General features: G+C 39.5%; 1 protein-coding gene across 5 annotated transcripts in view; it reads right to left on the reverse strand.

Annotated features, from left to right (window-relative positions):
* Positions 1 to 2374: 2374 nt before the first annotated feature.
* The window catches only part of LOC133584276 (poly(rC)-binding protein 2-like), a 29088-nt gene continuing 4035 nt past the window's right edge, over positions 2375 to 27427 (reverse strand). The window contains exons 2-14 of one of the 5 annotated variants that reach the window (XM_061937711.1): positions 25340 to 25473; positions 22308 to 22331; positions 22191 to 22223; positions 21983 to 22099; positions 21778 to 21909; positions 21563 to 21691; positions 18680 to 18754; positions 18216 to 18257; positions 14631 to 14730; positions 14498 to 14550; positions 14252 to 14421; positions 3201 to 3264; positions 2375 to 3164 (exon numbers count right to left, since the gene is read on the reverse strand). In XM_061937711.1, coding sequence (XP_061793695.1) covers positions 3228 to 3264; positions 14252 to 14421; positions 14498 to 14550; positions 14631 to 14730; positions 18216 to 18257; positions 18680 to 18754; positions 21563 to 21691; positions 21778 to 21909; positions 21983 to 22099; positions 22191 to 22223; positions 22308 to 22331; positions 25340 to 25473 — 1046 coding nt within the window. In that variant the 3' untranslated portion in view covers positions 2375 to 3164; positions 3201 to 3227. The other 4 variants (XM_061937712.1, XM_061937710.1, XM_061937714.2 and 1 more) reach the window with 4 other exon arrangements.

The raw sequence follows: 27427 nt of genomic DNA on the forward strand, positions 1-27427 counted from the left end.
CAATTACTGCGTTAATGCGGCGTGGCATGGAGTCGATGAGTTTCTGGCACTGCTCAGGTGTTATGAGAGCCCAGGTTGCTCTGATAGTGGCCTTCAACTCTTCTGCGTTTTTGGGTCTGGCATTCTGCATCTTCCTTTTCACAATACCCCACAGATTTTCTATGGGGCTAAGGTCAGGGGAGTTGGCGGGCCAATTTAGAACAGAAATACCATGGTCCGTAAACCAGGCACGGGTAGATTTTGCGCTGTTTGCAGGCGCCAAGTCCTGTTGGAACTTGAAATCTCCATCTCCATAGAGCAGGTCAGCAGTAGGAAGCATGAAGTGCTCTAAAACTTGCTGGTAGACGGCTGCGTTGACCCTGGATCTCAGGAAACAGAGTGGACCGACACCAGCAGATGACATGGCACCCCAAACCATCACCCAACCATGCAAATTTTGCATTTCCTTTGGAAATCGAGGTCCCAGAGTCTGGAGGAAGACAGGAGAGGCACAAGATCCACGTTGCCTGAAGTCTAGTGTAAAGTTTCCACCATCAGTGATGGTTTGGGGTGCCATGTCATCTGCTGGTGTCGGTCCACTCTGTTTCCTGAGATCCAGGGTCAACGCAGCCGTCTACCAGCAAGTTTTAGAGCACTTCATGCTTCCTGCTGCTGACCTGCTCTATGGAGATGGAGATTTCAAGTTCCAACAGGACTTGGCGCCTGCACACAGCGCAAAATCTACCCGTGCCTGGTTTACGGACCATGGTATTTCTGTTCTAAATTGGCCCGCCAACTCCCCTGACCTTAGCCCCATAGAAAATCTGTGGGGTATTGTGAAAAGGAAGATGCAGAATGCCAGACCCAAAAACGCAGAAGAGTTGAAGGCCACTATCAGAGCAACCTGGGCTCTCATAACACCTGAGCAGTGCCAGAAACTCATCGACTCCATGCCACGCCGCATTAACGCAGTAATTGAGGCAAAAGGAGCTCCAACCAAGTATTGAGTATTGTACATGCTCATATTTTTCATTTTCATACTTTTCAGTTGGCCAACATTTCTAAAAATCCCTTTTTTGTATTAGCCTTAAGTAATATTCTAATTTTGTGACACACGGAATTTTGGATTTTCATTTGTTGCCACTTCAAATCATCAAAATTAAATGAAATAAACATTTGAATGCATCAATCTGTGTGCAATGAATAAATATAATGTACAAGTTACACCTTTTGAATGCAATTACTGAAATAAATCAAGTTTTTCAAAATATTCTAATTTACTGGCTTTTACCTGTATATATAATCAAAGGCAAAAACTATTGTGGATGTTTTTTGTTTTCTTTTTAAAAAGTGTGTTCAGACCAGTCGCTTAAGGTTTCATGTCCAAAGGTGCTGGTGCGCCACCCAGTGGTAAAAGTGGAGAATTACAGTTCATTCCAAATGCATAGCGCAAGAGGTTGGTTATGTCTGCAGTCTGCACACAAACACCAACTTTATTACGTTTATTTAATGTTTTTATGACATTTGACGTCTGCATTCAATAATTTATAAATAACTTTGTGGGCGCCGACCCCATAAAAACTGTGGAGTATACTTTTTAAAACTTATTTTTAGAGTAAAAATTAAAGTCATATTTTTTTCATGGGAACAAATATTTGGTAAAAATGTCAGATATGAAAGTCAAACAAGTTTGTTTTGAAAAGTTTAGAATATCTAATAAATGATTTGAGGGGGAAATATTTGAGTCATTAGAATGTACATTTTTGAGTGAAAAGGTTTGTAATAAAAAATAAAACTATTTGTACACAAACAGAAAAAAAACGTTTACAGGAGAAAACATCCTATTTTGACAGGTTTCTAACATTTAATGACATAACATGGACAATTAAAAACATCTTTATTTTTGTATTTATTCATGCATTTTTTTATACACAGTACTGTTTCACACTGTATGCATTACAATTTAACTAAAATATATATTTTCTAAATATATCGTGATTGTACTTTTTTTAAATAATGCCCATGTTCTGCTATTGGTCAAATAAGATTTAATCATCACAAGAGATGAAGCTTTATTGTAAGTTTTTGGTACAAATGTCAAAATATTGAGAAAAATGAAACTGGGATAAGTTCAAAATATTAACTTACATGACTGGAGGGGGAAACAACTGTCATTTTGAAAAATAGTTATTGTAAGGAAAATATTTAAGTGAAAAAGTTTGTATAATAAAAAATATATCAGAAGATAAATATATTCTATTATTGACAGTTTAAAGTTTGTAACATTTAATTGTGTGTAGAAATAATTCTTCAGAGAACAAAAATATATGTTTGATGAAGTCTAATTTAGAAAAAAGGTCTAAAAGATGGAGAAAAATGACAGGCAGAGACAAGGTGTGTTTAGAGCCTTTAATATCTTTATTTTTTTAACAATTTTGTGGCACCCAGATCTACAGTCTCAAGAGAAAAGAACGTGCACAAATGTTTTTTCTTCCCTGCAAACAATAATAGAAGAAAAAAAAATCAAACTTGAGCAAAGCAAAGAGCAGGAAACAAAGCTGTTCTTTCTTTCTCGTCTTTTTTAAGCCTCACCACTTTTTACTTCCTTCCTTTGGTACAAAAAAAATACTTCTTCCATTTAAAACAATTTTTTTCTGTATATATCAGTTTTTACAAAAAGCGAGGAGAGCCCTCTGCTTCCCCTTTGAAAAAACTCCCATCCCCCAAAAACACGATCCCAGAAGAGAGACGACGACAGGAATGAATGACAACAAAAACACCAACCATGCCTTCCAGAGTGTGTGTGTGAGCGACGTGGAAGAAAAGCAGCCAAAATAAAATGACAGAATGGGGAGGAGGAGGAATAAAACAGTCACTTTTCTTCTTTTGGATCCTTTATTTTGCGTCAAGAAAAATAGGAAGTATCTGAACACAACTAAATCTACTCTCCTGTCCTCTCTGGGATGCCATCTAACAGGGAGGCAAAATATTCATAAAAACCTTCATGGCCAATCAAAACAAAGTGACAGAATTAAAATCTACTCTGAAGGGTTTGCTGCTGGTCACTAAAAGAAAATAAATAAGAATAAATGGTCAAATGTTGTGATTTTCTAACGACGACGATTAGGTGGTGGAATATAGGTGTGTGTGTGTGTGTGTGTGTGTGTGTGTGTGTGTGTGTGTGTGTGTGTGTGTGTGTGTGTGTGTGTGTGTGTGTGTGAGAGAGCTTTAGTGCAGGTGTAGTCTCATCAGTTGCTGGCCAGTCCTGTGGTCTCAGAGGAGAGCCTGCAGCAAAGGAAGTGAAGAAGCCAGAGAACACAAAAAAAAAAAAAGGTGGGAGAGAGAATGTGAGAAACTCAAATATTATTCTCATGTCAATATTTCACGTCTACAGGATTGGTCTTGGGAAACTACAATGTAGCCCACGAGGCGTCTTCACGGGTTTGGAAGTTGACGGATTCATTTCAAAGTTGCTTTCAATTAAAATGGTGTGTTCATTAAAAGTCAATCTAAGTCAGGGGTGTCAAACTCCTTTTTAGATCGAGGGCCACGTGGAGGAAAATCTACTCCCAAGTGGGCCGGACTGGTAAAATCACGGCACGATAACTTAAAAATAAAGACAACTACAGATTGTTTTCTTTGTTTAAAAATAGAACAAACACATTCTGAAATTGTACAAATCATAATGATGGTTTTTTTTGTTTTGTTTTCTTACAATTACCTGTTGCGGTTAAGAGTATATACTTTATTTGTCGTTATTTATATTTTCTGAATAAATGATGTGATAATGTTCATCAGTCAACTCATTAGTGTTAATTGTCAATCTATCAAGATAAAAAAAATGATATCAAAATCAAATTAAAGTATGTTATTTATGTAGTTTGATCATTTTCATCGACTGATGTGCTAACATCATGTGGTTTATTTTGTACATCATCTACAAAGATGCAAATAATTGCTATTGCGACATCTAGTGGACACATTTAGAACAGCAGTTTCTTTCATTCAAAAACTTCATGTTCATTTTTATAATAATAATAATAATAATTAAAGCTGGAAGCAGCGATTGGCGGGACCGACTTTGACGGCACATAAAATCCAAACCGGAGCAGTAATTAAAACTCTTTCGTCAACTTTTAATCACAAGGGTTCAATCTCTCTCCTGTGCTAGTTTGAAGCCGACACGACAAACGCGCTCAGAGGAGATAATGTTGAGAAAAAAAAGGTGACTGTTTTGACCCAACTTTTGTTTTGAAGGGGGAATTGCAAACTTCCTGTAGATTTTTGCTGGGGGTTGTCAATGAATGAAATCTAGGTCTAAGTAAGACCTACATAGAGGTTTTTGCTTCATCTCTCTACGACATTCCTACTGGAAGTTACAGGCTGTTTTGTCTGTGTTTTCTTCCTAGGAGCAGTTTTGTCTGTGTTTTCTTCCTAGGGGGTGCTAGAGCGCAATTCTGAGTTTTGGGGTTTGGTTTTTTGATTAGATCGCAATTTTCGCCAGTCCTGATGTGTGTGTCCAATTTGGTGAGTTTTGAAGCATGTTAAGGGGGTCAAATTACAGCTCAAAGAGGCAAAGGTGACTGTTTTTACTAAACTTTTGTTTTGAAGGGGGAATTGTAAACTTCCTGTTGATTTTTGCTGGGGGATGTCAGTGTATGAAATATAGGTCTAAGTTAGACCTACATAGAGGTTTTTGTTTCATGTCTCTACGACATTCCTACTGGAAGTTACAGGCAGTTTTGTCTGTTTTCTTCCGAGGGGGCGCTAGAGCGCAATTTTGAGTTTTGGGGTTTGGTTTTTTGATTAGATCACAATTTTCGCCAGTCCTGAAGTGTGTGTCCAATTTGGTGAGTTTTGAAGCATGTTAAGGGGGTCAAATTACAGCTCAAAGAGGCGGCGGTATAATAATAATAAATTAAAGCTGCAAGCAGCATTGGTCGGGCCCGCATATTTGGCAGGTGCTAGTTCTAAGTGTCCCAATACTTTTGTTCAGTTTTCGTCATAAGTGTCCCAATACTTTTGTCTACTTTTAGTCCGAATTGTCCCAATACTTTTGTCTAGTGTACCTACCCTGTCTGCATAGTGTGGGCATGCTGGTGCTTCCTGCTTTTAAGCAGCCATCTTAAAAAAACAGCAGTGCAGCAGCATCAGCGCAGCGGTTCTTTGAAGGGTCGTAAAATCAAAACCGGAGCAGGTATCAAAACTCTTTCGCCAACTTTTAATCAGAAGGGTTCAATCTCTCTCCTGTGTTAGTTTGAAGCCGAAACAACAAATGTGCTCAGAGGAGATAATGTTTGAAGAAATGTGACCGGTTTTTACAAAAATGTTGTTTTGAAGGGGGAATAGCAAACTTCCTGTTGATTTTTGCTGGGGGATGTCAATTTATGAAATGTAGGTCTAAGTGAGACCTACATAGAGGTTTTTGTTTCATGTCTCTCCGACCTTCCCAGTGGGAGTTACAGGCAGTTTTGTCATGTTTTTCTTCCGAGGAGCAGTTCTTTGTGTGTTTTATTCAAAAATTGCGGTAGAGCGCAATTTTGAGATTTGGGGTTAGGGTTTTTTATTAGATCGCAATTTTTGCCAGTCCTGATGTGTGTGTTCAGTTCGGTGAGTTTTGAAGCATGTTAAGGGGGTCAAATTACAGCTCAAAGAGGCAAAAGTGACTGTTTTTAGTACTTTTTTGTCTTGAAGGGGGAATAGCCAACTTCCTGTTGATTTCTGCCCGATGATATACAATTATGAAAACTAGGTCTAAGTCAGACCTACATTGAGGTTTTTGTTTCATGTCTCTCCGATCTTCCTAGTGGGAGATATAGGCAGTCTATTTTTTTTTTCCAAGGGGGCGCTAGAGCGCAATTTTAAGTTTTGGGGTTCGGGTTTTTTTTTTAAAGTAATTTTCGCAGGTCCTGATGTGTGGGTCAAATATGGTGAGTTTTGAAGCATGTTAAGTGGGTCAAATTACAGTTTAATGTGGCGGCGGAAGAAAAAAGAATAATAATAAAAAACCTTACAAATTCAATAGGTCCTTATGTCCCATTGCATAAGGACTCCCTTTGGGAGTCCTTATACAATGGGCCATGCGGGCCCTAATAAAACCTTAGAAATACAATATGGTCCTCTGTCCCAAAGGGACATTCGGTCCCTAATAATAGATTTTATTCTTAGCAAACTCATCCCGCGGGTCGGATAAAACCTGTTCGCAGGCCTGACCCGGCCCTCGGGCCGTACGTTTGACACCCCTGATCTAAGTTTCATTTTACAAAAGTGTTGGGACACCCAGTGAAAAGTGTCATTTTAAAAAGGGAAAGTAAAAGACCTGCTAGTTGAACACAAAACCTCCATCATCAAACAAGAAACGTTACCAGCTGAGTGTCACCAACACATTCTTCTCACAAGGAAAATACAATTTTGAGTAAAAAATTGCAATTTTACCAGAATAAATATAAGGGAAATAAATAGAAGAGGAAATTATTTTAACAAGAAAGTTGGAGCTGGATTTACCTGCCACAAACACAATAAAATATGCTTTGGTGTAGGAACATTAGGCCTTTTTACACTGCAGGAACTTTCTCCTGAACCCAGATAAATAAAGTTTTTCCCCCTAAAACTACCCAGGTAGAGTCAGTCCTTCAGAAACTATGTTTAGTTCCTAGTAGCGAGGTGGGACTTTCAGAAGGAACCTAAGAGGGGCGAACTTTGTTGTCCTTTTTAAAACTTTGTACGTCATGTTTCAGCCACTGTTACAGTATGAGGACAACGTGTTAATATCCTATTCATTGTCTATTTCTATTCCAACAAACTTGACAGCAGAAAGAAAGGACGAAATAAACTTTTGACTTGCAGGAACTTTAGTGGGGCACCTGTGTGCTGAAGAACTCTGATTAGTTGAACTATCTTGCAGTGTTTTTGCTCAGCTCTAGTCTTTAAACTCCTATGCAGGTTAATCTTTTCCTTTTCTTTTTTCCAAACTTCATTTCAATACAACTATGCTCACTGGGACTCAACAAACTGGTAGTTTGGAGAGAAATGTGAACTGAAGGAGTGGAACCACAAATATGAACTATTTATTTTGTTACGTGTTGTAAAAGTAGTCATTTGTGTTTATTAGCCTCCATCCAAGTGAAGCGAATGCTAATGCTAACAGGCCAACACTAAATATGATGTGTTTGTTGTCGCCGTGAGACAAACAAAGACATTTATCACTAATGAATTGTTATTTACAGTTAAAATAGAACATAAATAAATAAAGTTGATTTGATTTGATTTGATAAAGGACTCGCCTGAGTCATAAATTCATCATTTACTGAGGGGACCACTTTAGAAACGATAGACAAAAGCCTAGCTGACATTTACGTAAAATCCGGTACACTTTGCTATTAAACAATCATATTGTTTTGTATGTCATTTACTTACTCTCTTGTAAAATAAATATGTCTGTTTATTGACATGGTATCAGTGTAGAAATATACTGTACCACTCCTCCATACGTCAGCCTGATTTGTATAAAGTACCTGCACTGTGAAATGCAGTGGAAACACAAACCACACAGGTCTCCAGGAACTAAAGGTTCCTGTGAAAGTTCTGAACTTCCATCCATCCACTTTCTACCGCTTATTCCCTTCGGGGTCGCTGGTGGTACTTATTTAGTCAGTACGACAGTGTTGTTGTTAGCTACTAAGCTATTTGCTACTTTTTTTAGCCATTTTTCTAGTTATGCGAGCTCAACGAGTCCAAAGATAGCAATGGACAAGCGATGTGTAGTTTGACACATTCAGGAAATATATACACAGCGTTGTCGACACAGCCCTCTCCCTTCTACTACAGGCCAAAAAGGTAAAGTTCCATCCATCCATTTTCTACCGCTTAACCCTTTCACTTTTTTTTCTAATCATTTTAGCAACCTGACTTTTTTTGTCATTTCAAACTGAGTGCACTACAGGGCTAGTGACAAGTGCGTGTGAGTGTGTGCGCTTCAAAGGAAGACTGTTCAGCTTCAGCTTGTGGTTGTTTTGACTTCATTAATAAATAGAAAATTGATCCATCGCCACTTGTTATGTTTGTTTGATATACATAATTGTTTAGCACTTTATATGTGTACTAACTTTTACTACAATATGGACTTATGTCGAGGCTCAAACTCAATATTTATGTTTACATTGGTTTGGAGACATTGGCTTCGATATACAAACTTCTATTAGGTTCGTAAATAGAGGTTCAGCTTTATCTTAATACATTTGAGGAAAAAACTAAATGTTCTGTAGTTAATAATTGAATTTGGGCTGTCATATTAAAAATAATAATCAGCAAGGAAATATTAGACTAATAGATTAGAATGGCACATATTTCAAGCCAAAAATAGCCTAAAAACTATTTACTCATGAAAACTTTGTTATTTATGTATGTAATAATAATTATTTACTTACTCATTTGTCTATTTATTTACTAAATAATGTATTCATTGTTGTGTTACAGAATGAGCAGTAAAAAAATGTGTTAGTAATTGCTATTTAAAAAACAAGGGGGTAGGGTTAAATGAGCTTTGCTTCTTTCTACTCCTTTTCGGACATGCTGTAATGAAAAACTGTAATCATGTGAAGTATCATATTGTAATTGTTTGCATGTTTGGCATTAACTAACAAAATAACCAAACTTGTGGCATATGCTTGACACAGAAGGCCAAACACAAAAAAAAATGCAGTTTTTCTACATGGCCCTGAGTGGTAGATTGAGGGATAATTAAAAAAAAGGCCTGTGTTACAACAACATAACAGTACTAGCCTGCATTGAAAGGTTAAAATGAACTTTTATATTATATAAAGCATGAGCGCTATGTTGGTTGTGTTGTCATTTTATAGAGTAAAAGTGGTCCACCTTCTTGTACAATTACACACTACAGTACTAGCACGACTATAAAAGTTTTTGTTGAATGACAGAATGAAACTTTCCCCCTCTCCAAGTAGCCCAATTTAAAATGTGTGTGGGGAAAAAAGATGTTTATGGCAAACAGTAACAGCTTTGCCCTCACTTTGGAAACATTTACAGATCAACTTAGAAAGAACTGGCAACAGCAAAAAAAAAAAAAAGGCAAATAATATCAATAAATTAGCTAATACTATACTTGAGTGGATACCTGAGCACACATCACTCATTTTGTACACTGTTGCCACGGCGACCACAAAACAAATAAGATCCACTGTGACATCTTAGAGATGCTACCTGAGCAGAGCTTATGCACAACGAGGAAAAAAGGCTTGAGTGGAATGATCCACTGTGCATGCAGTCATTCAAAAATATTGATAGGATAATAATGATAATCTTACAGGACACTCGACAGGCAATAGCGGAGTAAATATGGCCGCTTGTGTGTGTTTAGTACGTGTGGCAAAGCAGACGACAACATTAGTAAGGGGACAGCCTTCGCCGTTTGGACTTGGAACTCAGCTCAGGGGCGATTTTGGGCTCGGGGGCAGCGGGGTTGGCGGCCCCGCTGACAACATGGAGGGCCAGAAGTGGGAGAGGCTTGAGACTAAGAAGACTGGAGACACAGGCAGGAGAGCTGGGGGTCAGGGGGTCGGTAGAGGTGGAGGTGGAGGAGGAGGAGGGAGGAGGCGGACCAGGAGCCAACAAGGACAGAGGGATGGAGACGGAGGGGGGCACCACACAGGAGGAAGAAGCAGAGGAGGTGGTAGTAGTAGTAGTAGTGGTAGCAGTAGTAGTAGCAGTAGATGTGGAGGAAGGGCACGGGCTGCTCTGTTCGGGGTTCAAGGAGGAGGAGGAGGAGGAGGGAGGAGGTTTAGAGGACTCTACACTGTAGAAAGAGACAAGGAGAGAGGGACAACACAGTCGGGATGGGTCATAGGGCAGGCTGGTGAGCAATGGGGGCGTGGGGGGGTGGCCAGGTAGAGCTGGGAGTGTAATTTCAGGGGCGACGAGAAGCCAAAAAACAAGGCAATGGGCCAATAAAGAGCTGGGCAGGCAGCTAGCTAACAGCTACTAATTAAAAATCATGTTTCCACCAAGCGGTACATTTCAGTTCACCATGGGACCTACGATGCTATGTACATTAAAAAGTTAAAGTACCAATGATAGTCACACACACACACACACACACACACACACACACACACACACACACACACACACACACACACACACACACACACACACACACACACTAGGTGTGGCGAAATTATTCTCTGAATTTGACCCATCTCCCTTGATCACCCCCTGGGAGGTGAGGGGAGCAGTGAGCAGCAGCGGTGGCTGCGCCCAGGAATATTTTTTGGTGATTCAACCCCCAATTCCAACCCTTGATGCTGAGTGCCAAGCAGGGAGGTAATGGCTCCCATTTTTATAGTCTTTGACTCGGCCGGGGTTTGAACTCACAACCTACCCATCTCAGGGCGGACACTAACAACTAGGCCACTGAGTAGGTTTGTACATGGCCCAAATGATATTCTACACGCGCAATACCAGCTAGAAATCTCACTCTTACATAGTGCTTTTTGATCCAACCTTTTGGAGCCCAAGATCCTTAGTCTCAGTCAAAAACTAAAGCAAGGTCTACCTCTGCCGCGGTGTCGAGAGCAGCGAGATGTGAGGCGTGTGGGCATGTTCAGGGGGTAAAATGCGTGCTTGTTGGTCACTTTCCAGTAGGCCTGAACGATATATTCGTTTTATCGATATATTCAATGTTTTCTTCTCTTGCTCTGGCATACTTTGTGCCCCTCATGAGCTTCGATAGCGGCTCACATAGCAAATGCTAAGGCTTACTAGAGCCAGACGTGTGTTCCCAAGAAAAGCGGTGTCAGTAGTTTGGCTTTGCGGCAACATGTGTGGAAAAAATGACTGTACGGTGCACAACTAACTTGTTCCAGCATCTGAAACCGAAGCCCGCAGCCGAGTGCGGGAAATACAACTCATTACGAGGCGAACAAGACGCAACAACAAATAAAATACCGAGCTAAGAATCACCTTACTGTGGTGGAATCATTCACACAAGGTATGCATGACGATGAGAAAGAAGCACAATGTAGAGCGATCACTAAAGCAGCTCTGCACACCGCCAAGATGTGTGAATGAAGAAGGCTGCGTTTACTTTATCCTCTTACTGGAACAAACTATAATTCTCTCATTTATTTGGATACAATGTTTATTACTACATTTTTATTTCCAGATGTACAGTCGTGGTCAAAAGTTTACATACACGTGTAAAGAACATAATGTCATGGCTGTCTTGAGTTTCCAATCATTTCTACAACTCTTTATTTTTTTGTGATAGAGTGATTGGAGCACATACTTGTTGGTCACAAAAAAACATTCATGAAGTGTGGTTCTTTTATGAATTTATTATGGGTCTACAGCAATGTTAATATTTGCTTACATGTCCCTTGGCAAGTTTCACTGCAATAAGGCGCTTTTGGTAGCCATCCACAAGCTTCTGCTTGAATTTTTGACCACTCCTCTTGACAACATTGGTGCAGTTCAGCTAAATGTGTTGGTTTTCTGACATGGACTTGTTTCTTCAGCATTGTCCACACGTTTAAGTCAGGACCTTGGGAAGGCCATTCTAAAACCTTCATTCTCGCTTCATTTAGCCATTCCTTTACCACTTTTGACGGGGTCATTGTCCTGTTGGAACACCCAACTGTGCCCAAGACCCAACCTCCGGTCTGATGATCTTAGGTTGTCCTGAATAATTTGGAGGTAATCCTCCTTTTTCATTGTTCCATTTACTCTCTGTAAAGCACCAGTTCCATTGGCAGCAAAACAGGCCAAGAGCATAATACTACCACCACCATGCTTGACGGTAGGATTTGGTATTCCTGGGATTACCTACTCAGTGGCCTAGTGGGTAGAGTGTCCGCCCTGAGATCGGTAGGTTGTGAGTTCAGCCGAGTCATACCAAAGACTATAAAAATGGGACCCATTACCTCCCTGCTTGGCACTCAGCATCAAGGGTTGGGATTGGGGGTTAAATCACCAAAAATGATTCCGGGGAGCGGCACCGCTGCTGCCCACTGGTCCCCTCACCTCCCAGTGGGTGAACAAGTGGATGGGTCAAATGCAGAGGACACATTTCACCACACCTAGTGTGTGTGTGTGACAATCATTGGTACTTTAACTTTAACTTTAACTTTAAAGGCCTCACCATTTCTCCTTCAAACATATTGCTGGGTATTGTATCCAAACAGCTCAACCAACAAATTTAGCTGAACTGCACCAATTTTGTCACGAGGAGTGGTCAGAAATTCAGGCAGAAGCTTGCCAGAAGCTTGTGGATGGCAACCGAAAGCGCCTTATTGCAGTGAAACTTGCCAAGGGACATGTAACCAAATATTAATATTGCTGTATGAATACTTTTGATTTGGTCACATATTCAGTAGACCCATAATAAATTCATAAAAGAACCAAACTTCATGAATGTTTTTTGTGACCAACAAGTATGTGCTCCAATCACTCTATCACAAAAAAATAAGTTGTAGAAATGATTGGAAACTCAAGACAGCCATGACATTACGTTCTTTACCAGTGTATGTAAACTTTTGACCACGACTGTATGTTATTCAAGACTGAAATTTGCAGTTTATTGATCTCAATATTGGAGATTATTTGCATGCCAAATGTGCAATGATACATTACTGTTAACAAAAGTATTCAATTCAAGCAGAAATATTGCTTCCCAGAGAAAGTTCTTAATTTAATTGTTTGAAAATGATTCAATTAATAGTACAATTTATATCTGGTCTAAAAAGAACATTATACAAATAAGAATTTTGCCAAGAGTATGATGCAGTGTCATTTCAAACTGCTAGTTTTTGTTTAAATAAAATAAAAACTTTTTTGAATTATCTTTTTTTTTTAAACATAAAAAATCATAAATCACATTTTTTGTGAAACAAAATAGGGGCTTTTATTGACACTAATGTGGGTCACTCATGTCAAATTAATAAAAGTTTTCTAATATTTTCACGATTGACTGGCTGGAGACCCCTGCCCGAGAGCTTGTTTGTTAGCACCTATTGTTTGTGCCATGTTTTTTCGTGACATAATAAAAGAATGAGCTATCTCATGGACATTATACTGTACTGCCTCTGACAGTACCCTAACTGCATGAGCCGCGTATACGCCCCCCAGCTTTGTTATTTGAAAAAAACAACAAACGAACCAAAAAAAATAAAACAGGCTTCACTACACATCTTTAAAAAAAATATGTAAATCAGACAAACATAGGAGCTGTACATTAGGTAATTTTTTTGTTTTGACTATTGGGCTGATCTAGTGTGATGTTGCTGTTAAAATCTGAGTGTAATGTTAGCGCTGTGGCTAACATAACTCTTCAGGGTGTGCTGTTTTGTGGGCGGTCTTATTTAAGTGCCTCAATTTCAACTGCATCTTCTCCCCTACAACCATGTTGTAGTTTTCAGCGCTTCCGTTTGGAGTCTGATGGATATAAGTTACAACCACACACTACTTAGTATTAGAAATGGCAACAGCGGAGGATGCACGTGCATGTAAAAGACATTCTGCTCCACAACAAGAGGCTAGAGAAAAAGAAGGAACTTATTTACTTCAGCGTCGGACTACAATGGTGAACTCGCGCAAATTTTTTTAGGTAAAACCCCCATATATGGAGACCTCAAAATTGAGAAAAACGTCACAAATTGTGCAAATTCCAAACGGCTTGTTTGGAGGAAGTGTAAAGCACGGCGTGATTGTTTTATAAATATCGCCGCAATGCCTCCATGGTTTGATTTAACATTTTGGGGACTTATACAGATCCTTAATACACAAAAACAGGTAAGATAAGTTAGTACCCTCTAGGCATCCATCCAAAAGTTGCAAACAGGCCCTTTAATCTTATGGGACACATGGCATCGATTACGTTGGACAAGTGCAGAGTTACAGTGCAGACATAAAAATTGGATAAAACACACAATAGTGCTTTTAGGACGACCTTATAATAACAGGCTTCGTCAAATGGTTAATTAGCATTGAAGCTCAAACACGCAAAGCAACACATTTTCAGAAGGGCTGCCAAGAAGTTCGAATTTCAACACCAATGTAAGACTTTGCGAGACCTCTGACACTTTAAGCGTGTGTTATCACTTCATAGTACAACATGGAATTACTCCAACTTTAGTAACACGGCTCAAGAGAATCGAGCAAACATCACATCCCTAATGGTGTTAGAGACCGTACTTGGTGGAAACAGGGTTACAATGACACTAAAAAAGGCCAGACGTCAACAAAAGCCTTGTGTACTGACCTGGCGGTGATGAGGTACTGGGCCAAACTGATGCTGGCAGGCGCGCCTGTGATGGTAACCTGCCGGGTGGTCGACCCATCCACGGGATTTGCAATCTTGATCTGGGCGCCCGACATTTGCCTGATCTCGTTAATCTTGGCACCCTGGCGGCCAATGATGCAGCCGATGAGCTATAGAGAAAAGCAGCGGTGTTAAAAAGAAATCCACAACATATGCCTATAAAATGAAAAAGTCATTAACGCTTACGTCATTTGAAATGGTCATCTCTTGAGATTCGGGTTGAGCAGAGGCATCAATCCCTACCAAAACAAGAAAATAGCAAATGAACCACCATTTTACGACACAAGATAAACTCTCAGTTCCGTCTTGGGATGCGTACCGGTGAATCCCTGGTTGCCGTGTGCAATGGGGAAGTGGCTCTGCTGCATAGCAAGCTGGTGAAGCTTGGTGAGCTGTGGAGAGATAGCAGCAGAGGAAGACTGTGAGAGTGAGAGAGGAGGCAGGGAGAGAATTTGGAGGAAATGGGAAAACAATGAGAGTGAAAGAGGGGAGAGAACACAAAATTACGTCAGTTCAAAACAACAACAACAACAACAAAAAACCTTCCAAGTGTAGGTAAAAACACATTGAAGAATGTGTTAGTTGTAGTTTGCAGTGTATCCTTGGGACGTGACAATACACTCAGCTTATGAGACCAGACAACACAATATTGGGCTCACAAGAATGGGACTTACCGGTAATAAAAATAATAATTACCTTTAGGAAAACTACAATGATATGACTGGACAAAACACTCGTTTATTTAACTGGGGCACAAAGGAATGCAGGTGCATTTACAAATGTTTTTCTAACTTTGTAAGCCTTAGCATCTTAACTGTTGAACTCATTTCTTCTGTTCAATCATGCATGCTCTTTAGCGGCACATTGAGACACTGCAGGACTTGTCTCCTCACACAGCACTGCAGTGGCCATCTTTAAAGGATGCAGCAGATTTACAAGGTCTTCGCCATCTCTTATACCACAGCTGTCAAGTGTATCAGTCACTACGTTTCCATGCACTTAATTAGTCTGATTTCTCAAATAGTTTGTTTATTTTGTATTTTCACACCTGTGTGTGAAGTCCCAGTGTCCACGCACACTCTCTAATGCGACCATTGGGCATACGCCGTGTGTCTCCCGTACACTTGTGGGTGCTTATTTCCTTTTAGCGCAGATAAATGATTTGCTATTCTGGTTGACCTATGATGTCCCGCCAGGCATCTGTGGCTCCTTACAAATCAACAGTTTAGCTCTGATGTCCGCTGTAATATTAGCACGGATTAGAAATGTTACGTCTGTAATGGCTTTGCTAATGTTAAATAGCTGACAGCCTCAAGAAATTATCTTATATTGCGTTACAAACTTGACACTACTACCAAACCGGTCTCGGACCAGATGTAGATCCGGAGCAAAGAAAGACCAGTGGGAGAGTTTTTTCAAAGTAATTTTCAGAAAAATGGAAACAAAACTTTTGGATGTCTCGGAGTTCATTCATACGGCTCTGTGGATTGATGGAAGGAGTAATAAATCCGAAGGAAAAGACCGTTCTAGACCCCAGATGAAGGTTTCTATTGTTCTGGACTATCTTACAAGTTGTGTGGAAAACGGAGTTATTGTTAATCAGTTTGAAGTGCACAAATGCAGCACTAATAGGTTTGTGTACGCTTTATTAATTTGCTTGTAATATACAGTACCTGCTTCAATCTCTTTCATTTCATACGTATTTCTGTCAAGTCTGAATTAGGCCGGCATTCTCCATTTCCATAGATACCTTTTTAAATAAATCTTTGTTTCTTTTTTTTCACCCATCGATGCACCTAAATAGGTCTTATTCTTTTAATTTGTGAAGAAAATAAACAGTCTCCTCTTCATTACAAATGTTGCTTATGTTTTTATTGAATGGTATCTGCTTCCAAGTTAGGCATATGAGAAGAAGTGAAGTGATGCAGATCTAAGATCTACACTTTTTTTTGTGTAGTTAACCATGTGTAGGTGCTATATAAACGTCTGAAAATTAAATACAAGAGGGCAAGGTTTCTGCATTATGCGAGACAGCTTTTCTCCTAAAAGAGAAAGATTATAAATTTTAATCTTGCAAAATCTCATTACACATGATTGTCACGCCCCTAGTGGATTCTATTAGCACTGAGTCACATATGTCGCTGAATAAGGCAAATACCGTATTTTCCGCACTATTAGCCGCACCTAAAAACCACAAATTTACTCAAAAGCTGACAGTGCGGCTTATAACACGGTGCGCTTTATATATGGATTAATATTAAGATTCATTTTCATAAAGTTTCGGTCTCGCAACTACGGTAAACAGCCGCCATCTTTTTTCCCCGTAGAAGAGGAAGTGCTTCTTCTTCTACGCAAGCAACCGCCAAGGTAAGCACCCGCCCCCATAGAACAGGAAGCGCTTCTTCTTCTACTGTAAGCAACCACCCGCCCGCGTAGAAGAAGAAGAAGCGCGCGGATACTACGTTTCATTTCCTTTGTGTGTTTACATCTGTAAAGACCACAAAATGGCGACAGGTTTCCGGTTCATGAAAAGACGCAATCTCTCCATCCGCACACGGACTACTATTTCACAGCAACTGCCTAAAGACTTTCAAGAAAAGCTGGCTACTTTCCGTGCATATTGTAAAAACAAGATAGCTGAAAAAAAGATCCGGCCAGAGAACATTATCAACATGGACAAGGTTCCACTGACTTTTGATATTCCTGTGAACTGCACTGTGGATACAACGGGAGCACGTACGGTGAATATTCGCACCACAGGGAATGAGAAGTCATCCTTCACTGTGGTTCTAGCTTGCCATGCTAATGGCCAGAAACTTCCACCCATGGTGATATTCAAAAGGAAGACCTTGCCAAAAGAGACCTTTCCAGCCAGCGTCATCATAAAAGCTAACTCGAAGGGATGGATGAATGAAGAAAAGATGAGCGAGTGGTTAAGGTAAGTTTACGCGAAGAGGCCGGGTGGCTTTTTTCACGCAGCTCCGTCCATGTTGATATACGACTCCATGCGCGCCCACATCACGCTGGTTTTTAATATATTATTAAAGTTTGACTGACCTGACTGTTTTTTTGACATTCCTTTAGCGCAGTTAGATGCGGCTTACAACACGGGGCGGCTTATAGGTGGACAAAGTTTTGAAATATGCCGTTCATTGAAGGCGCGGCTTATAACCCAGGGCGCCTTATGGTGCGGAAAATACGGTACTGCAAACTACAACCACAATGATAAACATTTGTATATTATTACTTCATTTAAAACTGATGATTTATTTGAAAAGATTGATTTTTTTTTAGCTCTTTTAAGACAGGTGTACCAAGTAAAGTGTCCAGTGATTGTACTAGTTATGTCTGACTAGAATTCCCGCAATCTGATCACAGTATTTAAAGACAGCTATGATAAAAGCACATTTAGTGTTCCTGAAGGACCTTCTAGAGGGAAAGGTTAATTGAGCCAAGTGGGCATAGAAAATAGCAAGTAAAAGTAAAAAAGGTTGTGCAGAAAGAGTAAGCAGCATAAGATGGTTGTTGGGGGACCCGTGGAGAGTCTGGACAAATACTAACAGCATTTCTAAAAAGCTGGCTATTAATTTGAGGTTGGAAATTCCTGCACAGGTCAATTAATAGCTCACGCTGCATGAATCAACAGAGAACTTTCATTGTCAGCCAAGGTAAAACAGGGCTACAAACAGGTTTAACTGGCATACAGTATGCCTTGCTTGAGTAAGAAAATGGCAGCCAGTAGATAAACGGAAAAAGAACAATTTTCCCATCTAAATGGTTTGGTGTTTACTTAAAATGTCTATTTCTGTCTAAGACTGCAAAACAAGGTAGCTTGGGAGACTACATCAGAATTAACAGGGTGCTATCAGCATGGGGGTCCAGTAGAGGCGCAAACTTCACTTACATCTGGCTGTGGAATGGCGTGCTGTCCTTGCACTGTGTACGCCTGAAACAAATGAGAACAAAAAACTTTCACAGGCCTTGCATCGGGCGATTCAACGACTTTAGGACAAAAGCTAATAATATTAGGGATCACAAAAATGCACGTCTTGTCCAAAGTCTCCACATTTCTTGTCATTAAAGCAATTTTTGTGAAATCATGCAAAGCAAGAAAACAGCAGCAGTTCAAACAAACAAAACACAATTGAGAAAGACACACTGTAATAGCTGAAGGGGAAATGTTTGGAGAAAAAAGGGTCAAAGTCCTATGAAGCTTTCAATCAAACGATTAAAAACAGTAAACACAATGTCATCAACATTTTAGTAATTCCCTACATTTGTGAAGATAACAATAAAATAGTTTATGTTGCTATGTTTCTTAAAAGGTAAAATGTCATTGGAGAAAAAATAACAGAGCATTATGCGTACCTGTCCGCCTGCAAAGATGACAGGGGATCCTGAAGGTTTGGGTCGGTAAGGAATGGTGACTCCTTTAGGGGGAGACTGCACAGAGAAGACAGAAGGTGTGAAGTGTTACAACACAAACTGAAAGTGGTACCTCCATTTTTCACTTTGTATAGTTTTGCCCTGTGTTAATATGCCATTTTACTTATTGTACATCAAAGCATTACGCGTAACAAATTAGTTAATTTGTTCACCTACTATATGTCCAAAATAAGAATCCCACACGTTGGTGACTTAATCTGTGCTTTGGCTATTGCGTAAGACTGCAAAATAATTCACCATTAGGCCAAATAAAGGTGCATGAGCAATTTGAGGAAATAGGTGACAAAACATCATTGAGTTCAAGAAAAAACTGCTAGCAAAATATGACGGTGGCGTTAATTATAAAGTATTTAATCATTGATCTAGTGGATCAATGATCCTAGCCACTAGGGAACCTGTGGCTCTCGAGCCAGATGTGGCTCTTTCAATGACTGCATCTGGCTCTCAGATAAATCTTAGCTGACATTGCTTAACACGATAAGTAATGAATAATTCCGCTGGTAATCCAGTGTTAAAAAAAATGTTCAAAATATAAAACAGTCTCATGCATTTTAATCCATCCATCCGTTTTCTACCGCACCTGTTCTAGAAGTCGCATTAATGGCAAGAAGTATTTTATTTATTATTGGTTAGCTTCAGAATAACAATGTTATTAAAAAGATTAAGAGACTTATTATACTCTAAAAATGTTGGTCTTACTTAAAAATGCATGCACAGTAATACATTTTAAAATATTTGGCTTTCATGGCTCTCTCAGCCAAAAAGGTTCCCGACCCCTGATATAGTGATTATAATACATGAGCAATGAAGTGCACATTGTCTTTAACATCAGTACACATTAAAAAGGAGGATTCTATATCATGTTTTTTTTGTCGCTTCGACGCTTGTTTTTTTGCGCGCACGCAGTTGCGCCCAGCTCCATCTACACACATGGAACCAACACATCCAAGTTAACTTCAAGATATGCAGTTGAATAAGGATTAAAAACATGATAATGTTGCACATTTCTTATGAGACAAAGAAAAAGTCTTGCTTGTCATAGTTGTTCCATCAGCTGGAGAGCCGACAGCCATTATACTCAAAACAGCTGACAGTCAATGTCGCTCTTGGGAGTGCCGCAAAGCTAATTTTGATGCCTTTTTTAATCAATGCCAAGTGAAAATAGCCGCATATTTACGTTCAAACATACAGTATGTCCCCTTAAAGTGTGTTTTAAAGCCAGCAAAGCGTGTTTTCGAGCTTTGAAAATCACAGCGCACAACCATGTCGTCATAAGAGGAGTCTCTTGTTTGAGCAAAGGACATGTTCTTCCTAAACATTCCTGCTACTTCATTTTATACACCGTGGCATTTTTACCAAGCCTTTTTGTTTTGACAAAAATTCCTCTTTAATATGCAAGTAAGTAGAGGCCTCGTCCTTTCTGCAGTTGAGTTAAAGGGGAACATTATCACCAGACCTATGTAAGCGTCAATATATACCTTGATGTTGCAGAAAAAAGACCATATATTTTTTAACCGATTTACGAACTCTAAATGGGTGAATTTTGGCGAATTAAACGCCTTTCTATTATTCGTTCTCGGAGCGACGACGTCACAACGTGACGTCACATCGGGAAGCAATCCGCCATTTTCTCACTTTTGTCGGTGTGTTGTCGGAGGGTGTAACAACACGAACAGGGACGGATTCAAGTTGCACTAGTGGCCCAAAGATGCGAAAGTTGCAAGAAATTGGACGAAATTTGTTCAAAATACGAGGGTGTGGGGAAAGCCGACGAAATGGTCAGTCGTTTGTTCCGCACACTTTACCGACGAAAGCTATGCTACGACAGAGATGGCAAGAATGTGTGGATTTCCTGCGACACTCAAAGCAGATGCATTTCCAACGATAAAGACCCTAGCTTCCCTGGCCTGCTGACATCAACTCCAAAACTGGACAGATCAGCTTTCAGGAAAAGAGAGCGGATGAGGGTATGTCTACAGAATATATTAATTGATGAAAACTTTATTCATTACTCGCGGTTTTACGTAAATTATTATACATAAACTCTGTTTAGTACATTGGGGTAGTCTTGTGTAATGCAGTATTTTGTGTCTATTTAGGTATGGTTAACCTGAGTGCTGAAATCGTGGAAAAATATATGTTCTTAGCGCGCCTGAAATGGGCTGTCTGCACTCTCAAAGTGCATGTTGTTGCCAAATGTATTTCATATGCTGTAAACCTAGTTCATAGTTGTTAGTTTCCTTTAATGCCAAACAAACACATACCAATCGTTGGTTAGAAGGCGATCACCGAATTCGTCCTCGCTTTCTCCCGTGTCGCTTGTCGGTTTCGCTTGCATACGGTTCAAACCGATATGGCTCAATAGCTTCAGTTTCTTCTTCAATTTCGTTTTCGCTACCTGCCTCCACACTACAACCATCCATTTCAATACATGCGTAATCTGTTGAATCGCTTAAGCCGCTGAAATCCCAGTCTGAATCCGAGCTAATGTCGCTATATCTTGCTGTTCTATCCGCCATGTTTGTTTGTATTGGCATCACTGTGTGACGTCACAGGAAAATGGACGGGTGTATAGAACGATGGTTAAAATCAGGCACTTTGAAGCTTTTTTTTTGGGATATTGCGTGATGGGTAAAATTTAAAAAAAAAAAATTAAAAAAAAAATAAGCCACTGGGAACTGATTTTTAATGGTTTTAACCCTTCTGAAATTGTGATAATGTTCCCCTTTAATAAAACAATCCTAGCCACTGAATAAGAACAGTAAATATTGGAAGCTACATCCTAAAAAAGGTTTCTTCAATTACCTCAAGCATGACCACACAGATCTGCTTCACGCACTCGATTATAGACTGAGCCGTGCCAGCTATAGTGATGGCACGTTCTGTGGAGTTGGGGAGCATGTCTCCTGCCACTTGAACCTGAGCACCAGTCGACTGTAACAAAAGAACCAAAGGGAAGTGAGAAAAGAACCAGAGAGCAGAGAGACTGACGTGCACATTCAGCATTCTCATGGTTTGACCTCTCTGATCTCCTTGATCTTGCAGCCACCTTTGCCAATGAGGGAGCCACACTGGCTGGCAGGCACCACGATGCGCAGAGTCACCGGGGGCTTGCCGGCGGCTGTACTGTTCGTCATTGAGCTGCTGATGTCCTGGAAAGATGCAAAAATGCCCTTTGGTTACATTCCTCTAAATTCAAGCGACATTCTTCCAAACTGGACCTACCTCTTCCAGTTTCTCGATGATCATGGAAAATGCTCTAAAGATGGCTGTGGTTGGCCCTGCCAAAGTAATAATCCTCTCAGGACAGTTGCCTTCAGAGATGTTGATGCGCGCCCCACTCTACATAGAAAGACACAATCGAGGGAATCAAACATTGGTTACCAAAAGCCGAAGTATGGGGGAGTAAAAAGCAGGAAGTAAAGGCAGTCACCTCTTCTCTCATCTTCTTCACAGATTCACCTTTCTATAAGCAGGACATATATAAAAGACAAGCATTTAGTCCCAGGAAAAACACCTTTCAAATGTTCCATGTTTTCGAAAGCCTTACTTTTCCAATAATGCTGCCGACTTCCTGAAAGAAGCAAGAAACAGCGCATTAGGTTTCATCACATCACCTAAAAAGTATCTTTACGCTTGTATAAGGTTAAAATGTTAAATTTTATCATGGTGAAAGTTTGGTCCAAGAACACACACACATGTATTTTTTATAATTGTAGTAAATATATGAATAAATATATAAATGTATGGGAATCACTTAACAGAAAAAATGAAACTACATTAACCACCTTACAGTTGTTTCTATTTCAATCCACCCAACCCAACCCAGCGCCACAAATATTGCAGTTCTGTGGGAAACACTGTCAATCAACTTAATATGGCACAAAGCCGCACATCTGAAACCAATGAAAAGCGTGAATTCTCTTCATGCCCGTAAACACGCATGCACATGCCGATTTATTGACGCCGGAAACCTTACCGACTTAATTCTCATTTAACGTTTGGTTAATTGGCCTATCGAATATCGGCCCAAGCCTAAAATCCCGAGTGATAGAAATGTTTATAAGGTTACCGTACATCCCTAGGAGACAAAAAGAGCCCAATTTAATGAAAATGGTGAAAGTAGTTACCGGTACTTAAAAATTAGGTTTTGTCTTTTTCAGGCATGCTAATGCGCTAGATCCCCCGTGTTTTGTGTGCCAGAAGTTCACTGTTCTGCCATTTTCGATTAAGGTTAAAAATGGGGTTTCTGCCGGTTTCTACAAATCTAATTTAATGCAACTTAAAACAAACGTAATGCCCATGTCTGACTGCAGATCGTTATTGTAGTCAAAAACATACAATTGTCTATATGGACAAAATTGTAAGCATTTGACAATGATAATGTTGAATAGTTGAAAGGTTTTAAATGTGGCCAATGTAAGTACCAACGTAATCATAATATATAATAATAATGCAAGAAACTCTTTCAAACGCATTTTTCAATACTGTAGTATTTTTTTTTATTGTATTTGGAAGGTCAGTAACTTAAGTATCCTAAATAAGTTTGCAAACATAAAAATAAAATGGCCTCTTAATATCTTGTTAGCAAAAATTGAACTTCAATAAATGCTGAACATCTTAAAAGTACCAGTAGAATGGAAAAACAAGTTGACTTCATATGCTCAATTGTGTTTCATTGTATCCATTAAACCATAAACAATTGTATTTACAATCCGCAAGGTATATGTGAAAATACCGTCTAAACGTCACAAAATGCCAGTTTCAGTCAGCCATTTTAAATATTCCGCAACGAATGTCTTCGGCAATTTCCGTATATTTGGGGTGGGATGACATCACGATGGGAACGCTTCTGCACTCTTACCATTTCAACAGATCAGTCATACTGGAAATATGCAAAAAATTAAAAGATGTGCTGTTTATCATTCACAATCCCTACATGAGACATGAACACAAATGTTTTAATTTTTTATTGCATTCTAAATTGTAAATAAATAAGTCTGCGAACAATTGAGTAAAAAGGGGCTCTCTATTCCACCCACAATGCCCTCTAAATAACCATCCAAAACATTTAGAACCAGAACTCTAATTACATATTGTGACCTGAATATCAGCCAAATAATAGCGATAATTGTTATTATGAGCGCCAACGCAGACAAACTATTTTTAGCGGCGCATTGATAACAGAGATAACTATCTTATGCTGTAGAATTGAGTTGTCCTATTGCTGCTGCATCGCGCCTAGTCAAAGTTATTCTACATTATAAATCATGCCTCTCATTTGAATAATAGAAGCTTCTTAAACTTGTCGCTCATTTTCCTAATATCCAGGCTAAAAATATATGGTTCTGGGTCATTTTTCCCTAAGTAATTGTTGTTGCCTCTCACAAAGTCTGCATGATTAGCATTGTTGTTGATGGGGAAAGGATCGGTGGTTCCCACCTCTACGATCACGTGACTGGCTTGCTCGTTATCTCCCAAATTGGCTCGGAAATCTCGGTTGAGATTGATACTATTTTGATCATATCTATTTACTCGCAAACTTTGAAAGTCCTTTGGTGTTATAAATCAGATATATAGTAACAGCTTCAATATAAAGGCAACTTGTTTTTCAATTTAACTGGTAATTTAATGTCAGTTTTTTCTCCATTTAGAAAAAAATTGGGTCAGGTAGTTTGTTTTGTTGTCTTTTTTTGGTGTCAATGACATCATGGCATACTTGTTTATTCATCCGTGCTGATGGGCTCATGTTGCTCATTCAGCTTGAAGATAAAATAATCCCACACATGGACATTTGGCTTTCTAATCATCTATTTTTCCTCCTAAACGTTTGTGACTTAGCAGTGCTTCTCACAACAAGCAAAGCAATGCCCCTGTGTTCTGTAAGTGTAAGCTAGTGGCCCGCCTGCTCATACCAAATCAGAGATTGTTGATGATTGACAAGAGGTTCACTCTGTTAATTTAATTATACTGTGAAATAAACGTGCTCAGGTGCTGAGAACAACGCACAGAGTGAAACCTTTTGTATCCAGTATGAAAGTCAGAGACGAATAAAAGAAACACACACTGACATGCAATTTATTGATGCCAGCAAAGCTATCAACTTCATTTTCATTTATCAGTCCAGGCATACAATTGTATGACATTTAATGCCTCTGGATATTGTTTAATACTTTGTGATGCCATTTAAGGCCTTAATATTAGCAAAATCAATTTAATGCTTTTAAACGCCCCTTGTAAACCCCGAAAAAGAACTGTCTAGAACTTTCCACAATGGCATTGAAGACATTGTTGCCATTGTCATCCAATTGTGTTCAAATGTTTGGTCTGCATCTCAACTATTACAGCAAAACTCACTAAAGAAACGACAGGAGACATAAAGCAAAAGCCGCCCTCGGTGGCGAGCACTGGCAATGCCATATGTTGTTATAGGATATCATTAGTCGTCATATCACATCCTGTCAGTCCCCTTGGTTCCCCATCCTGAGTCCTTGGAGAGGGATTGTGCATATTATATATATATATATATATATATATATATATATATAAACTATGGCATACTGTGCTGTCACATGACCTCACCTTGCCATGCATGAGCAGCCTAATGGTAAGGGTGACATTGAGCCCTCCTTCAATCACACCGGAGTCCATAGCTGCAACTGGCGTCTGAAGAGGTTTTGTGTCAAATGAGGGTCGTCTTTGGTCACAGAGATGATCTGGAGGGTAAAGGGTGCAAAACATTAGAATAAAATGAGAATGTGACATGAAACCACAAACATGACTCGTGTTTGATTGAAGTAATATATGCAGTGTTGGCGTTAACGCACTTTTTGTGTGTTTTTACGCATTGCAATCAGAAAGGACGCTAAACGCGCGTTTTTATTTATTTTCCAGCGTTTTGTTTACCTTATTTTCCAGACTATAAGGTTGAGCTTACCAACCTCTGCTTTTGAAGCGTCGGCAGGGGTGATAATGGCCTTAAATTGAAGATGACAAGAAATGCTGTCACTCCGTAAGTTCATAGCCAAATTTAGTGAATATTTTGATTTAGGACATCCCATGTACAAATCAATAAAGGGCATTCTTCCTCAACAGCCATGCATGTCACACTAAGGGTGGCCATATAAACAACGCCAACACTGTCATAAATATGTGCCATATAGTGAGACCATACTAAACAACAATAAAAAAACACATTACGAGAGAATATTTGCACCGCAACACAACATAAACACAACAGAACAAATACCCAGAATTTCCTGCAGTACCAACTCTTACGGGACGCTACTCTATTTTATTTGGTATAAGGTGTAACTATAAGTGTGACCAGTAGATGGGAGTCAAACATAAGATATAAGTCTCAAATAAACAACACCAACATTTTAAATGTTCCATTATAAATATAGAACATTACACACGGCGCTCAAAAATATATCAAAATGTTTTATTAGTAAATATTTTAGTGCCATTTCAAATATAAAGTGGTGTAAAGTTCTTACTTATATCTGTCAATAAACTTGACATGAAAGCGCTAAAACATGTAGTAAGTTTACATTATTCACCCAAGGAACTTTAGTTATTAGAGTTCCAATCGGACGTTTTTTCTCGGGACACATTTCCAGTGTGGTTGTTTACGGATGAGACGATGCTGCTCCGTTATTGATTGAAGTAAAGTCTGAATGTCATTAAAACAGTTAACTCCATCTTTTGACACTTCTTCCACTCCCGTCCTCGCACGCTACCCCGCTACAACAAAGATGACGGGGAGAAGACGCTGTTGAAGGTGAGCCATGGAAACAAGACCGCCCACAAAACGGCGCATCCGGAAGCGACTGTCAGAAACAGTCTTGAAAATGATCTGTAAGACATAATCTATGCAACATTTTGCCCAAAGAACCACCATTACATGTTATGTAGACCACAAGGAAGTGTTTTACATTTAGAAAAAAATAATAATAATATGACTTAGGGCTGGGCGATATATCGATATACGCGATATAACCCCCGATATATCGCGTATATCGAGGGTTTGTGTCCGTGCGATATAGAAAATGACTATATCGTGATATTCGAGTACCGTATTTTCCGCACTATAAGGCGCACCGGATTATTAGCCGCACCTTCTATGAATTACATATTTCATAATTTTGTCCACCAATAAGCCGCCCCGGATTATAAGCCGCGCCTACGCTGCGCTAAAGTGAATGTCAAAAAAACAGTCAGATAGTTCAGTCAAACTTTAATAATATATTGAAAACCAGCGTTCTAACAACTCTGTCCCAAAATGTACAAATGTGCAATCACAAACATAGTAAAATTCAAAATGGTGTAGAGCAATAGCAACATACCGGTAATGTTGCTCGAACGTTAATGTCACAACACACAACACACAAAATAAACATAGCGCTCACTTTCTGAAGTTATTCTTCATTCGTACCGGTAAATCCTTCGAATTCTTCGTCTTCGGTGTCCGAATTGAAAAGTTGCGCTAGCGTGGCTTCCAAAATGGCGGGCTCCGTCTCTTCGAAATCATCGGATTCAGTGTCGCTGTTGTTGTGCAGCAGTTCTGTGAATCCTGCCTTCCGGAAAGCTCGGACCACAGTTGTGACAGAAATATCTGCCCAGGCATTTACAATCCACTGGCAGATGTTGGCGTATCTTGTCCGGCGT

The sequence above is a fragment of the Nerophis lumbriciformis genome, linkage group LG03 (genome assembly GCF_033978685.3).
Source record: "Nerophis lumbriciformis linkage group LG03, RoL_Nlum_v2.1, whole genome shotgun sequence".
NCBI lineage: Eukaryota > Metazoa > Chordata > Actinopteri > Syngnathiformes > Syngnathidae > Nerophis > Nerophis lumbriciformis.